This window comes from Trichosurus vulpecula, chromosome 3 (assembly GCF_011100635.1).
Source record: "Trichosurus vulpecula isolate mTriVul1 chromosome 3, mTriVul1.pri, whole genome shotgun sequence".
In the NCBI taxonomy this organism is placed as follows: domain Eukaryota; kingdom Metazoa; phylum Chordata; class Mammalia; order Diprotodontia; family Phalangeridae; genus Trichosurus; species Trichosurus vulpecula.
This window is the reverse complement of record NC_050575.1, coordinates 336052067-336067181: the sequence shown is the minus strand read 5'-3', so window position 1 is coordinate 336067181 and position 15115 is coordinate 336052067. Positions and strand designations below refer to the sequence as shown.

The following is a 15115-nucleotide window of genomic DNA, read 5'->3' as shown; positions in this document are numbered from 1 at the left end:
TGTTCTCTTTCTGGTCACCTACCATGGTTGCAACCTGAGAGTCATCTTTGATTCTTTTCTCTTACTCACCACCAATATCTTATCAATTTCCAAATTTTGTTAATTCTACCTCCATGATATTTCTCACATATGTCCCCCTCTCTCCACTCACATAGTCACTACTAGCCTACCTTTTAACAATTACTAAAAATGTATTCCTTTATTCCCCACTCATTTCCACCCCAAATGACTTATTTGCTGTTCTCTGAATTCAATATTTCACTTCCCACCTTCATACGTAGGCTGTCTTGCATGCCTGGAATGCAGTTACTTCTCTTAACATCTTTAATTTTATTCATGCTTCATCTCAGGTACCAGTATTTTGAGAAGACTTTTCTGATACTTCTAGTTATTAATGTTCTCTTCTTCCTCAAATTATCTTGTTTTGACTTATCTTTTTAAATATTATTTTTTCTCTGTGTAGAATATAAGGGCTTTGAGCGTAGGGGATAATTTTTGTTTTCATCTTTGTATCCTTAGTGTCCAAGACAGTACCTTCAATTCAATTCAACAGACATTTATAAAGTGACCACTACATGTTTGACCCTCCACAGGGTTGTTCTCTGACACTTTCTCTTGTCACAGAAGTGAGACTGGCTCTTTAAAGGCTGTGTCAGCAGAGCATAAGCTGTGGCAGCTTCTGCCATATTGAAAAGGTTTCAGAAGTGGTCCTGACAATGGAACCAGCCTAAATAAGTATGGAGACCCTTCTCATCAGTTGTCTGGCCAATTGATGATGAACTCTTTGGACCAACGAAACAAAGGAAAACACAAAATGGCCTTTTGTCCTGTTATTCTTCTGTGGTGATAGTGGCTAGAGTTGCAGAAAGAGAGCAAGAAGACACCAAGAATCAGACAGTCTTTAGATTTTATATAAATTTTAATTTGGTGATCAATACAGTAAACTGTGAGATCCTTGCATATATCACTGGTGAAACTGAATCTAATTTGCCATTCTCACTATAAATGAAAGGAGAAGAAAGAAGGAAATTGTAACCAAATGGAAGAAAGCCTCACAAGTACTTGGTTAGAAAAGACAAAAAAAAAGGTTTATAGAATTAGTTTCTGTCGTGTGCCTAAAGACAACAAGAAACATTATTTCATGAGATATTTGGTCAAATATATCATATTGCATAGTTCAAGAAAAATATTTGCAAAAAGATCACCACAAAACTGATTGAAAGTTATGGATTAGAACTGCTTGAAGAGGATAAAGAGGCAGAAAAATTCTGGGGATAACTCCGTAAGATCCTCCAAATTAAACCGATATATGCTTTGCTACTCAGTGAATTAACTACAAAAGAAGGAACAGATGAAGATAGTGAGAAATGTGTCAGAAATCACAGGCAAAAAAGAAAAAATGAAAAAGGTCCCAAACTTGTGGACTACACAGAAGTTTCACTCCTTTATTTAATATATATATATATATATATATATTTTTAAATGTCATTCACTGAAAATATTGAACACCAAATAACATTATAAAAATGAGAGTATTAAACTTTGACAATGAAAGACTAGTTATTGATATAGGAGTTATCCCTGAGTCAGCTATGTACAGTCAGACCACTGACTTTTCATAGCAAAGATCAGATTAAAAGCTAGAAGAAAGAATAATAATGAGGAAAAAACTTGGCAAACAGTTCATCAATTGACAAATGTTTATTATCATGTATTATGTGCCAGGTACTATGCTAACTGCTGGGGATAAAAAAATTAAAAAGCAAAATCATGAGGAGCTTACATTCTAATGGGGAATATAACATGCACATATATGTTTGTGTCTATATTATACATTTTTTTGCTTATAGATATGTACAGAGTAAATGTAAGGTAACTTGAGAGGAAAATACACTAGCAGCTGAGGGCACTGGATAGGGCCTTCTGCAGAAGGTGGTTTTTGATCCAAGCCTTGAAGGAAGCTAAGTATTCTAAAAGACAAAATTTAGAATGGAATATATTCTAGGCCTTGGGGCTATCCAGTGCAAAGCAATAGAGATGGGAGATGGAACGTCATATGTGTGAGGAAGTCAGTAGACCAGCATGGCTAGACCGTAGAATGCACGGAAGAAAGTCATGTTTCAGAATGCTGGAAAGAAGGAAAGGAACAAATTGGGAGAGCTTTGAATGCCAAACAGACAAGTTTGTATTTGATCTTTGAGGTTACAGAGAACTACTGAAGTTTATTGAATAGAGGGAATGACATTGTCGGACTTGTGCTTTAGGAAACCCACTTTGGCAGTTCAGGGCAGGGAAGCCACTTGGAAGGCTGTTGCAGTAGTTCAGGCAAAAGGTGATGAGAACTTGATGTAGAATGTAAGCTTTGTGAGTGGAGAGAAAAGACTGTATCCACAAGATGTTGTGAAGAAAGAAAGTACAAGGTCTAGTAACTCATTGGCTATTTGGAGTGAATTAGAGTAAGAAATAAAGGATAACCTTGAAATTGTGACGTTAAGTGAATGCAAGAATAGTAAAAATAGGAAAGCCTAGAAGAGTCGTAGCTGTTGAAACAACTCAATCCTTAACTATTTAAACAAGTTATTAGTGGTGAAAAAATAGTAGAAATGACATTGACACTCATAATAATTTTATACAGAAGTTTAATAGATGCCAATCAATTACCATAACAAGCCAACTAAAAGAGCCTAAAAATACTTTACTCTTCAGATACTTGACTTAATTGCCTAGACTGAGAAGTGGTGGCCACATGCAACACTGGTTTAGAATATAAACTTATTTATAAAAGCTTACAAAGAAGGACAATGGGATGATTATAAGTAATATCACCTCATAAGGCAGAAAGAAGCAGTGAAGGGTAAAGTTGGTTTAAAGAAGGTTTAGTGAGAGACCCAACTAAGCTAAACCATCCCAATGGCATTTAAGGATGAAATGTTAAGGATAATAAACAGAAGTAAAATGAGAGTGATTTGCAGATTTTTAAAAATAAACTTTTTTTACCATTCAAGATGGTAGAGCTACCAGAATATGAATCATGGAAATGCTTGTAGTGGAGGTAGAAATAGCACTAGAGAGAATGAAGAAAGGAAAAACAGCCAAATTGAGCCATGTATATATAGAGGAGATGAATGCTTGGAGAAACAATTGCAAAGATATCAAAGAATAAATTCATAAGATTTCTAAAGGATGCCAAAGGTATGGGAAAAACCTCAGACCTTATCAATACTTCAAAACAGATGACCAAGAAAACAACAGTTACTGACATATACCTACCTTCCCATCTAAACAACGTCCTTATGAGGCTTATTTTTACATACATCGAGGGCATGCTGATTAGGAGGAAAGAGGCTTTCATGAGGAATATTATAAAGTGCTTTGTAAACTTGAAGTCCTATATAGATATATTATTATAATCATTGTCATCATTATAATTATTATTATTTCTATAGTGAACTAAATTATTATCATTATGTAATTGACTAAAATGTGTAGAGAATATAAGATCTCACTGTACTTATTATTTATCAGTTATGAAAAAAAAATTGATCCAGATAAGGACAAAATACCACTTTAAAAGGTCCTTTACAGCAAGGTGTCTCCTATCCATATTTCAGTATCATTCAAGGTTTCTTGAAAAAATATAACATGAGAAATAATGATACCTGGATCATAACTTCAGGTGAGGCATAAAACAGGGAGGTATAAGCTTATCAAAGTTGTATTTCCTCCATTATAATGAAGGAAATACACCCAGAATGAAGAGGGATTTCCTGTGAATGGTGAGTTATCCAAATGCTCCTCTTTATGGATGAAATGATTGTTGTATCATACCCCAGAAGTTTGTAGAATCTACTGGAAAAATTGAGAGCCACTCAAAAATATTTGGCCTAACCATCAAAACAAGAGAGTCCACGTAGATGAAAAATGTTACTCAGAGCCTGCTGTATCACTATGTGAACAAGCTATAGAGTTTTCTGCCAGTTTGTCAATTGAGGGTGAGGATGAGGATGAGGACTAGACCTGTAATTTTACTCATATTAACACAGAACCTGACACATAGTAACTGGTTAATAAAAGCTTTTTATTGATTTTTCATTTTAATTTGTTTACAGACCTCCCAGAAGAGGAAAGTTCCTCTACCAATAAAGGTTGGCACATTCTCTGCAACTCATAGTCTTAGATAAACTGCCTAGAATACTATGAATTTAAGTTGCCCAGGGTCACACAGTGGTATGTCAAGACTTGAACCCAGGTCTTCGGGCACTGAGGCCAGCTGTCTATCCCACTATGCTGCATTGCCTCTCTGAGATAGACAATATAAGTGGACAATAACTTAGATGCCCAAATTTGATAGGAGAGCCAATGGACTACAGTGCTGGTTTTGTGATTGATTTTGGAAATTGCAAATCTCTTTTAATGACCCCAAGTGTCTCCCAGGAGCAAAGATATAGATTTTTAAAATAGCAACATTCTGTCAGGATTGTAATATGCAACAGTCTCTAAAGAATTAAAAATTAACATTACACACAGGGCAATAGAGAGGCCCATGATAGTTATGAGTAAGTCATAAAATATAACCAATGAAGGACTCAAAGAAAAATAAGAGTAAAAGATTTAATCAAGAAAGTGTGAAAGAAGATGGTCTAGTTATATGTCAAGGGAAAGGGATAACAGCTGGATAGCCTGCGTGCTTCCCTGGTATCCTATGGTATCAGGAGAAAACAAGTAAAGCCTCCAGCATGTTGGGAATGCCTATTTTCATAAACTTATGGTAGGATATGGACAAGAGTCCATAGGATGGGCATGTATGGCAAGGTTTCAGTCTTTATTGTTTGAAGGAACATCCAAATGATGAGACTGCAAATGAATGAATGAATAAATAAGTGAATGAAAAAAAATATTTTAAAATGTATTTTATGTACCAAACATTTTGCTAAACACTGGGGATAAAATAGATACACCAGCCACTTTGTGTTCTCAACAGCTCACATTTTAATAGGGGGAGATGACATTTTTAATTGTGTATATGATATATGTTGTAGATGTAAAGACAAAAATGGAATGTATAGGCACATGTATTGTCTAAACGTTATAAATACAAAATAGTTTCCAGAGGAGAATGGGGTAGAAGGCTAACAATCTGGGGAACCATGAAAAGTATCTCATAGGAGGTGGCACTGGAGCTGAATTTTGAAAACAAGCAGGGTTTCAAGAGGCAGACAGTAGGAGAGAGAGCTTTCGGTTGTGGGGGACAGTCTGTACAAAAGAACAGAGGAAGGAGATGTAATGTCATGAGTGGTGAGCATCTAAGAGGCCAATTTGGCTGGAATGTAAAGTCCATGAAAGGGAGTGATGTAAATCATTCTGGAAAAGTATGTGCCTTACACACAGTAAGTGCTTAATAAATCTTTGTTGACAGAATTTTGAATGAGGAATGGGGAACCCATTACTTCCTGAGGCCATCAGTATACTTTGGAAGCTTTCGTTGTTAAGAAGCATTTCCTGACATCAAGCCTAAATTTGACTCTTTGTGACTTTCACCTGTTGTCCCTAGTTCTACCATCTGATTGCTTGGTTGTATGGCAGCCCTTCAGATATTGAAATACCCCTCTCATATGCCCCCTGACTTTTCTTCCCCAGGCTAAACTTGCCCAGCTTCTTCAACCAGTCATTTGTGTAATATGATCTTGCAGCCTTTTCATCATCTTTGTTGCTTCTCCGGCATACTCTCTAGCTCACTACCTATGTACCTCCTAAAATAGGGGACTTAGAAACTTGAATCGATTTCATAATCAATAAATAATATTCCAGGTGTGGTCAGAGGAAAGCAAAGCACAGTAATACTATCATTTCCTCTTTTTGAGGGTACCATATAAAACTGTTCATTTCCATTAAGCTTTCAGTCCACTTAAACCCCCAGATCTTTTTCAGACAAACTATGTGATACAATGATTAGAGCTCAAGATCTAAGTTCAAATCCAGCCTCAGGCATTTCCTAGCTGTATGGCTCTGGGCAAATCACTTAACCTTTGTATATTTCTGTTTCCTCAACTATAACATGGGGATAATAATAGCACCTAACTCCCAGGAGTATTTTGGTGATCAAATGAGATAATATTTATGAAGTATTTAGCACAGTGCCTGGTGCATAGTAGGTGCTCAATATATACTTCTTTCCTTTCTTCCTTCTTGTATTTGTGAAGCTGATTTTTACATTTCTTCTTCTTGTTCTCCTCCTCCTCCTCCTCATCTTCCTCCTCTTCCTCCTCCTCCTCTTCCTTCTTTTTTTCTACTCCTTCTTCCTATTAAGTTTTTAGGTAAGCCAGCATTTATTAAGCACTTACTATATACCAGGCAATGTGCTAAGTATGGGGAATATAAAGAAAGGCAAAAGTACTCCCTACTCTCAGAGTACTCACAGATTTGTAGGGGAGACATTTGTTGTCATTGTTGTTGTTCTGTTGTTTTCAGTTGTGTCTAACTCTCTGTGAACTCATTTGGATTTTCGCGGCAAAGACATTGGAGTAGCTTGCCCTTTCCTTCTCCAGTTTATTTTGCAGACGAGGAAACTGAGGCAAATAAGTTTAAGTGACTTGCCCAGGGTCACACAATTGGTAAGAGTCTGAGGCCAGATTTAAACTCAGGAAGATGAATCTTCCTGACTCCAGGCCTGGCACTCTATCCACTGCATCACATAGCTGCCCCTTTAAGCCGCTCCTATTCTGTAATACTGCTAAACAAACACTTTTTTTGGTTCTTAAATTTTTTTTTTTGATCGACCTCACCTCATCCTGAGCTTTAGAATCCCTGAAATTCTTGATGGACCAAGTCATGCCTTTGTGTGTCTCTTAACCATTTCATTCCTTTTCCCACCCCATGTTTGTAAACATGCAAACTATATTTATTTCTGTATATATATGCATATGTACACACATGTATATATACACATATATTTATATACCTAAATTATATGTAATTATATTATATATATTATATACAATTATATATATATATATATAATTGAAATTAAAGAGAGAAGATACTATCAATGAAGGGAACATGAAAGGCCTCTGGAGGAAGGTGAGATTTTAGCTGAAACTTGAAGAAGCCAGGAAGCAGAGACAAGGAGAGAAAGCATTCCAGACATTCATTGGTGAAAATGCACAGTCAGGAGATGGAGTATCATGTTCAAGAGACAGCAAAGACACCATTAAATTTTATTAAATTATTAGATCTATCCCAGTGTTCTAGTGTGTCATGATCATTTTGAAATCTGATTCCGTCACCCAGTGTGTCAGCTATCCCTTTTACCTTTGTGTTCTCTGCCATCTATATATTTATCCAAAGCTTCAATAAAAATTAAAAAGCGCATGGACAGGCAAAGATCCCTGGGGAACTATTAGATACCTTACAATTTAACAGAAAATGATTTGTGAACATGAATATTATGTTTATATAAAACTTTAAGGTTTATAAAACCCCTTTTTTGTCTCATGAAATTCTCCTATTTCTACTGTATGCACTAGCCAAACTATGTTCCAGATCACACCTTATGCTTTCCAATCTCATTGAATGTTATTCTTTATGACTAGAATATTCTCCCATCTGCTTTCCAATTGTTTAGTCCTTACGAATCCTTTAAAGCCCAACTCAGATGTCACCTCCTTCATCTATTCTTCTGTGATCCCCTAATTTGTGATAGCTTTTATCCTCCTTATGTTTCACATTGAACATCCTTATATCTCTGTAATGCATGTATTCTATTGTGTAGTATTATAATCATCCATTTATGTATCATATGTACCTTCTAAACTTAAAGCTCTATGAAGTTAAGGACTGTATCTTTGTTAAACTTTGTTCCTTCTCTTATTATTGCCTAGCGTTGTGCAAATCATACATTAGACACTTGATAAAAGTTTATTATTTTATTTAATAAATTTATTATTTATTTTTAATATTAAATAATTTTTTGAGTTTTACATTCTCTCCCTTCCTCCAATTTCTCCCCCACCCATTGAGAAAGCAAACAATATGATGTCAGTTATACATGTGAAATCAAATAAAACATTTCCATATTAACCATGTTGCAAAAAAATGCAAGAAAAAAAGTGAAAAAAGTTATACTTTGGGGCAGCTAGGTGGCACAGCAAAAAGAGCACTGGCCCTGGAGTGAGGAGGAGCTGAGTTCAAATTTGGCCTTAGACACTTGACACTAGCTGTGTGACCTTGGGCAAGTCACTTATCCCCAATTGCCTTGCCTTCCCCCCTCCAAAAAACCAAACCAAAATAAAAAATAAACAAAAAAGAAAAAAATTATACTTCAGTCTGTTCTCAGAGCACTTCTTTCTCTGGAGGTGAATGGCATTTTTCATCATGAGTCCTTTAGAATTGTCTTGGATCATTGTATTGATCAGAATAGCTAAGTCTTTCACAGTGGATCATCATTACAATATTGCTATCACTGAGTATAGTGTTCTCCTAGTTCTGCTCACTTCTCTTTGCATCAGTTCATATAAGTTTTCCTATGTTTTTCTGAAACCATCCCCCTCATCATTTCTTATAGCACAATAGTTATTCTATCATAATCATATACTACAACTTCTTCAGCCATTTCCCTATTAATAAATATTTATTAAATTGAACTTGAACTCTGTAAATCACTATAAATATACATGAGATGATCCTTGCTGTCTTTTCCAACTCTAAGTTTATGTGATAATTACTTTGTGATAATGTAGGTGAGTATGTGTGGGTTTTCATAAACAAATCCTATGTTTCTAGGATTTTTCATCTTTTGTGATTACATATGTAGTTACTGTAACATATATTAGAATTTCTGGGTTATTCGAATGGGAACAAGGGGATATATAACACTTGGAATGAGTCACTGTACTGCAAAATCCAGGAGGTATGGTTGCCATAGCTGCGATAATGGACAGCCCTTTATTAATAATTATATTTTTGCTTTTTTGAAGTTTTAAAAATAGTATGATATTTGGAAAAGGCATGCTACACGTATGAAACATAGACACTGTGTCTATGGGAAAATGTATACTATAAATCCCCACTACTATCGCTGTGTTATTTTTCTTCCTCACCAATTACAGATACACTAATCTTTTGGAGTTGTAACACTCTCATTTCTTTCTTAGACTTGGTTCACATTCCTTTTAAACTTCCTTTTAAAAGTGCTTTATGATATATATTTGTATTTTAAATTAATAAAATTTACTTTCTTTGAAAATTGTAGGGACTTCTTCCTACTCCCTTGAGGCATTTACAGAGACCTTCCGGTGTGGCAAAAATAGGGTTAGGAAGTGCTGCTGTGAATTATTTTTGACCATGGAATGTTGAGAATTTATAAATTTTGAGGGTAGGGACTTTTTGATTTTTGTCATTGTTTACCTGGCACAGTGTCTCAGACATAGTAATAATTTAATAAATGTCTGCTAAATTGAATTGAATAAAATCTCAGAGTTGGAAGAGACTTCAGAAGCCATCTAGTTCAACCTCCTGCCCAATTCAGGAATCTATTGTATAATATTCCTAGCAAGTAGGCATACAGCAAATACAGGGATATGGAGATGGGAGATGAAGTGTCATGTGTGAGGAACAGTAAGTAGGTAAGCGTGTCTGAATTGTAGATTGAGTGGAGGAGAATAACATTAAAAAAAAACAGTAACTGGTCTCTGCTAAAGAGATGGACTTCGCCTCTAGGCCAACATTACTAGTTGTCTCCTTGATCCCATCTTTTCTGTTGTCCTACAAATTGTGCTTACAGGTATTACCCTTTCTTTCCCTCAGTCTTTAGTCTTTCCCTATCTACTAGCACCATCTTATTCTGACTACTACTATATCCTGGTCTCTCCCATCCTTAGAAAATATTCACCGGACCCACTATTCCCTCAAGGTATTATCCTACATTTCTTCTCTTTTTCACAGCCAAAATCATATAAAGAGCTTTCTCTGTTTTTTGTCTTCACTTTCTTTCCTGTCATTCACTTCTCAGTACTTTGGGATATGGCTTCCAACCTCATCATTTAACTAAAAATATCTTTCTCAAACTTATCCTCTCAGCTGCAAAATCTGATGGCCTTTTCTCAGACCTCATTCTTAATCTCTCTGAAGCATTTGACATTGTTGGCTAACTTTTGTCTTCTCTTAAGTATACTCTTTTCTTTCTGGGTTTTTGTGATATTGCTGTCTCTTGGTTCTCCTACCTACCTAGTCCTACCTTCTGTATTTACTTTGTTGGCTCATCTTCCATATCCCTATTGCATGCATACCCCAAAACATTGTACTAGGACCTCTTCAGTTCTATGTTCTTTCTTGGTGACCTCATGAACCAGTGGGTTCAATTATCATCTCTTAGTAGATGATTCCCATATCTTATATTCATCTCTATCCTATCTCCTGACCTCCAGTAGTGAATCACCAATTCCCATCTATACATTTCTAATTGGACGTCCTGTTGGTATCTCAACCAAACAAATCTAAAACAGAACTCATCTTTCAGCCCTGATCCATCTCTCTTCTAAGCTGTCTTTTTCTGTTGAAGGTACCAACATCCTCCCAGGCATCCATGTTAGCAATCTTGGAGCCACCCTCCACTTTTCACTCTCCTGCATACCTCATATGCAGTAAGTGGCCAAATTTTGTCATTTCTACCTCTACATCATCTGGTATCCATCCCTTTCTCCCCCCGTAGTGTATTGGTAATTAAGGTGGGACTTCTTTTTTACTGTTTTCTCTTTCAGAAATGCTAAAGTAACCAAATGCCTTCAATTAAGCCTTACTAGGAGCAAAGCCCTAGGCCCATACCCTTTTGCTAACTAGGTACTAAACCCCAGGCTCATACCCTTTTGCTGATCAGGTGTGAATCCTTTAGGCCCTGACACATGTATATAAAATCTAAGGTTGGCCTTTGATTTTTGGGACTCTCAGTCACTGGAAGAGTGGCATGGGACTCTAGGCAGCCATTTTAAGAGCCCTTGGCTCGTAAATCCAGATGTTGATGCTTTCCTGGTAACTATGAATTGTGATTTGGTCTGTTTATATTGTATGTTTATAATTTGTATTTGCTCTGAAGCTCAGGTTGCAGGCTTTTCCCCTTGAACTAAATGAATGATATTTGTATGTTGGATTAAAGTAAGATTGTTAACCCCTCAAAGTTACTTTCCTTAGTGAAGCAGATCAAAAGAGCCTGTGCTGGCAGCTCTTGTTGCTGGTCTTTTTGGGTCTTACACCTCAACAGCTGCTGCTAACTGAATTGTTGTTACACATAGCCACCACTATAATTCAGGCCCTCATTGTTTTGTTGCCTAATCCCCTAATTGCTGTCTCTGCCTCAGTCCTCTCCCCTTTCCAATCCACCTTCCTCACAGTGGCCAAAGAGATTTATCTAATTTATAGGTATGACCACGTTACTTCCTTGCATAAGAATCTTCAATGGTCCTATTTTCCTTAAGAAAATATACAAATACTTCTATTTGCTATTTAAAGCCTTTAATAAACTGGTTCTAGGTTGCCTTTCCAATTTTATTGTACTTTGTTCCCCTCCATTCTTTCTGTGGTACAATCCAATTGTCCTAAGAACTGTTCCTCCCATATATGACTCCATGTCTTTTCACAGGCCATCCTCTGTGCCTGGAATGCAGTCTCTCTTCACCTCTGCCTCTTAGAATCATAAGCTTCCTTCAAGTCCCACATAAATTCTATCTTTTATATAAGGCCTTTCCTGAACCTCCCATCTGCTAGTGCCTGCCTACACCTACTCAAATCACATAGCATTTACTTTATATATAATTTATATTTACTTTTATGTGTAGATGCTATTTCCTCTGTTAGAATGGAAGCTTCTTTAATAAAGAATTTCATTTTTGTTTTTTTATCTCCAGTGCCTAGTAGGTGCTTAATAAATATTTATTAATTGATTGATTTTAGAAGCACATTGGGATCTCATATTGAGTACATCTTTTACTCAGTTTTATTATGGTAAAAATATTTAACATTGTGGAACACCACTTGCAGAAACACATTTACTCCTTTCTAATACTGTCACCAAAGATTCCCTCAATGCATAAGTAGATTATTATCATAAAATGTTATGGGTTAATAGTCATTAATGTTCTCTCTGTCACTTTTTTTTTTAGTAATAACAAGATCTTATGTTTTTTTCCCATACTTTTGGTATCTCTTTTCCATCTTCAGATACCTTGAGAAGCAGCCCCTTAATATTCCCAAAGTTGTGTTTACAGCAGCATATTGCTCCTCTAGGTAAGCTTGGTCCAATAGAAAGGCTTTTCTCATCTTTGTTTTCTTAAGTGCCCTTTCCACTTCTTTTATCTGCACAGTTGGGAAGTATGATGTTTGAGGTCAAATGTAATGATTCCATTGACCTCAATAGTGAGGATTTGTTTTTTAAAAAAAATCTTTTCAGATCTTTTTATTCTTACGTCTGTTGTCCTCCTTCCAGCTTCATCCGTAAATACACTAGGGATGACTTTGCTTAATTGAGCCTCTTCCCAAACCTTCTTTCCACTACTTCTGATGTTTTATTAAACAGTACTGGTTTTGGAGTCAAAAGATAGAAGTAGCCTACATTATCTTCAGAAAACTACGAAGTTCTTTCAATAGCCCCCAAGATTTTCCCAGAAATAAAGTTTCATCTTTTTAATGCCCATATTCTACAGGTGTGTTGTATCAATCGACGAGCATTTATTAAATACCTACTATGTGCCAGGCATTGTACTAATCACTGGGGATACAAAGAAAGACAAAAGACAGTGCCTGCTCTTAAGCACCTCACAGTCTAATGTCTGAAAGACATGTAGCAGAATAGTATGTAAACAACTGAAAATGATTAACACAGAGAGGGCAATGGAGTTGCTCATAGTATGTATATTTAGGCTGCAACTTGTAACTAATGAGAAACTTAGAAGAACAGGAGTAAAAGGTGTCATCAAGGAAATGTAAGCTAGGAGATGATGATGAGCTGGTTGCATGGCAAGAGTGAGAGGTAGCCTGAGTACTCCACTAGTGTCTTTTGGATGTTGTTATTGTTCGTCCTTAATTTTAAAGAGGACTGATAATATCACAGGTGGTCTCTTGACTCTCACATGATTTGGACTTAAGCGAGGCATTGTTGCACAAAGTCATCGACCTCTCTCTTCCTGAGTTATCAAAGTCCAGTGGCAGGACAAAAGTCAGTCAAGACAAACTGGTGACAGCCCAGGATGCAGTGGGTAATCTTGGTGTCTTTGATGCTTTAGGAGAAAACAAGTCAGGCCTCCAAAATGTTTGGTTCTCTCCCCACCCCATCCCAATGCCCCGTAATGAACTCAAGGGAGGACATAGATAAGAGTTGCATAGGTAAGTACAGATAGGTTGTAATCTTAATTGTTGGAGGGAACTTCCAAATTAAGAGATAACAGATTCATTTGAGTATTTCATTATTTGGTATTAGGCTCACGTGCTGCCTGTTCCCTTCTAATAGCCATCAAAACTCAACTCAGGTGTCACCTTCAACTTGAAGCCTGTCCTGATCCCTAGTCCCTGAAGTTACTGCCTTCCCTCCCCCCAAATTACTTTGAATTTATTTTGTGTTGTTTTCACTCCCCTTCTCCAATGAAATATAGACTCTTCTTTTTTTTTTAATTCCTAGCACCTAGCACAGTGCTCAAAAGTGCTTAAAAATGCTTATGCCAGTGGCTTGATGCTACAAGGGGTATAGTAAAACCTTAGTTTAGCAAAAGATTTATCAAATCTGTCAGTACAAATGTCATAAACAATGCATTTATTGAAAACAAAATTCATTTTTAATCATGAAATCAATTGTCACCCACATTGTTTTAATAAAAGCAAGCTGCTAGATGTCTGCCAATTTTTGCCTTCATTACTATTTTTGATAATGTTTCTCAGACCCTTGTTTGAAACACAACAAATTCAGAGATTGCTGCCACTTTTAAAAATTGAGCTAGAAAATTGTGTACTCAAACTTTTTTTTCCTGAAGTAGAGTGCAGTTCTAGTTACATTCCTAATATGATTTAAAATGTGTAACCAAAAAGATGTTCCAAGAGCCAAAACCATACAGTCTGAAAGTTCTTTGAAGTCTTCAATTTGTGTACAATTCTGTGTTTTAGAAGAAGAGACATTGTTTCATCTGTCCATCTCCCCTTTTGTCCTGTCAGGAATTTGAAATGTAAATTATTAATTTATATCATTTCATATCATTTTTCCACAAAAATTTTACTTGCCTTATTAAAGTTTTGTAAATTATACTTAAATGGGGGAAATGATATCCAACCTTTTAAAATTACAAAACTTTCTCCAATGGAGTAACTGCATTCATTTTGTATTTTATATGAGAACCTACCTAGGGAAATCCCTTTTAGATTTGTTTTAAAGAATTTTTCTCTTCTGTGATTAAATTTGCTGTCTACCTGGAAATATATATGTATGTATTCATAACTAAAGACAATTACTGAAATGTGATAAATTCTTATGAACACCCCTATTCGTTTCATCTGTCAACTTTTATGTTTACCTTGTATTATTTCACTATCATGTAAAACTGTTTTAGCAAATTAACATTTCATATAATTAGCAAGCTTTGTCATTTCTTTATTTAAAGGTATGATGCAGAGTTGACACGGGATTTATATTTTATGCTTGCATGTCAGTATCAAATATGCACTTCAGTTGTCTGAAAAAAACAAACAAAAAAAATTGTTGGTAATAGATTGATCACAGATGGAAGGATTAAAGGGACCTTGGACACCCACTAGTTCCACTCTTTCATTTTCACAGATGAAAAAGTTGAGGCCCAGGGTGGTTTGAAGTCTTGCCAAAGGTCACACAGATAGTAATTGGAAGACTGAAAATTTGAGCCCCAAGCCTTTGACTCCCAAACTAGCACTCTTTCTACTGTACTATTGCCACATAATCTTCCACCTTTCATTTCCCTAAGATTTTTACAAATGGGTTCACAGGTCTGAATGTTTACATGTGAACCTTCTTGCATGCAAACTAGGATAATAAATATTTATTTTCCTTAGAAGAGGATGAGGAACACAATTATGTCACTATGACTTCCAGTTCTGTTTTGTGAAAGAATTT

At 36.0% G+C, this 15115-nt stretch overlaps 1 protein-coding gene across 2 annotated transcripts in view; it reads left to right on the top strand.

Annotated features, from left to right (window-relative positions):
• ACYP2 (acylphosphatase 2) overlaps positions 1–15115 on the top strand; it is a 228591-nt gene that overhangs the window by 123402 nt on the left and 90074 nt on the right. The window contains exon 4 of one of the 2 annotated variants that reach the window (XM_036748030.1): positions 4110–4145. The exons of the other annotated variant lie outside the window; for it this stretch is intronic. Within the exon in view, the coding sequence (XP_036603925.1) occupies positions 4110–4143 (34 nt within the window). The 3' untranslated portion in view covers positions 4144–4145. The remainder of the gene's footprint in view (positions 1–4109; positions 4146–15115) is intronic. 2 annotated transcript variants of the gene reach the window in all.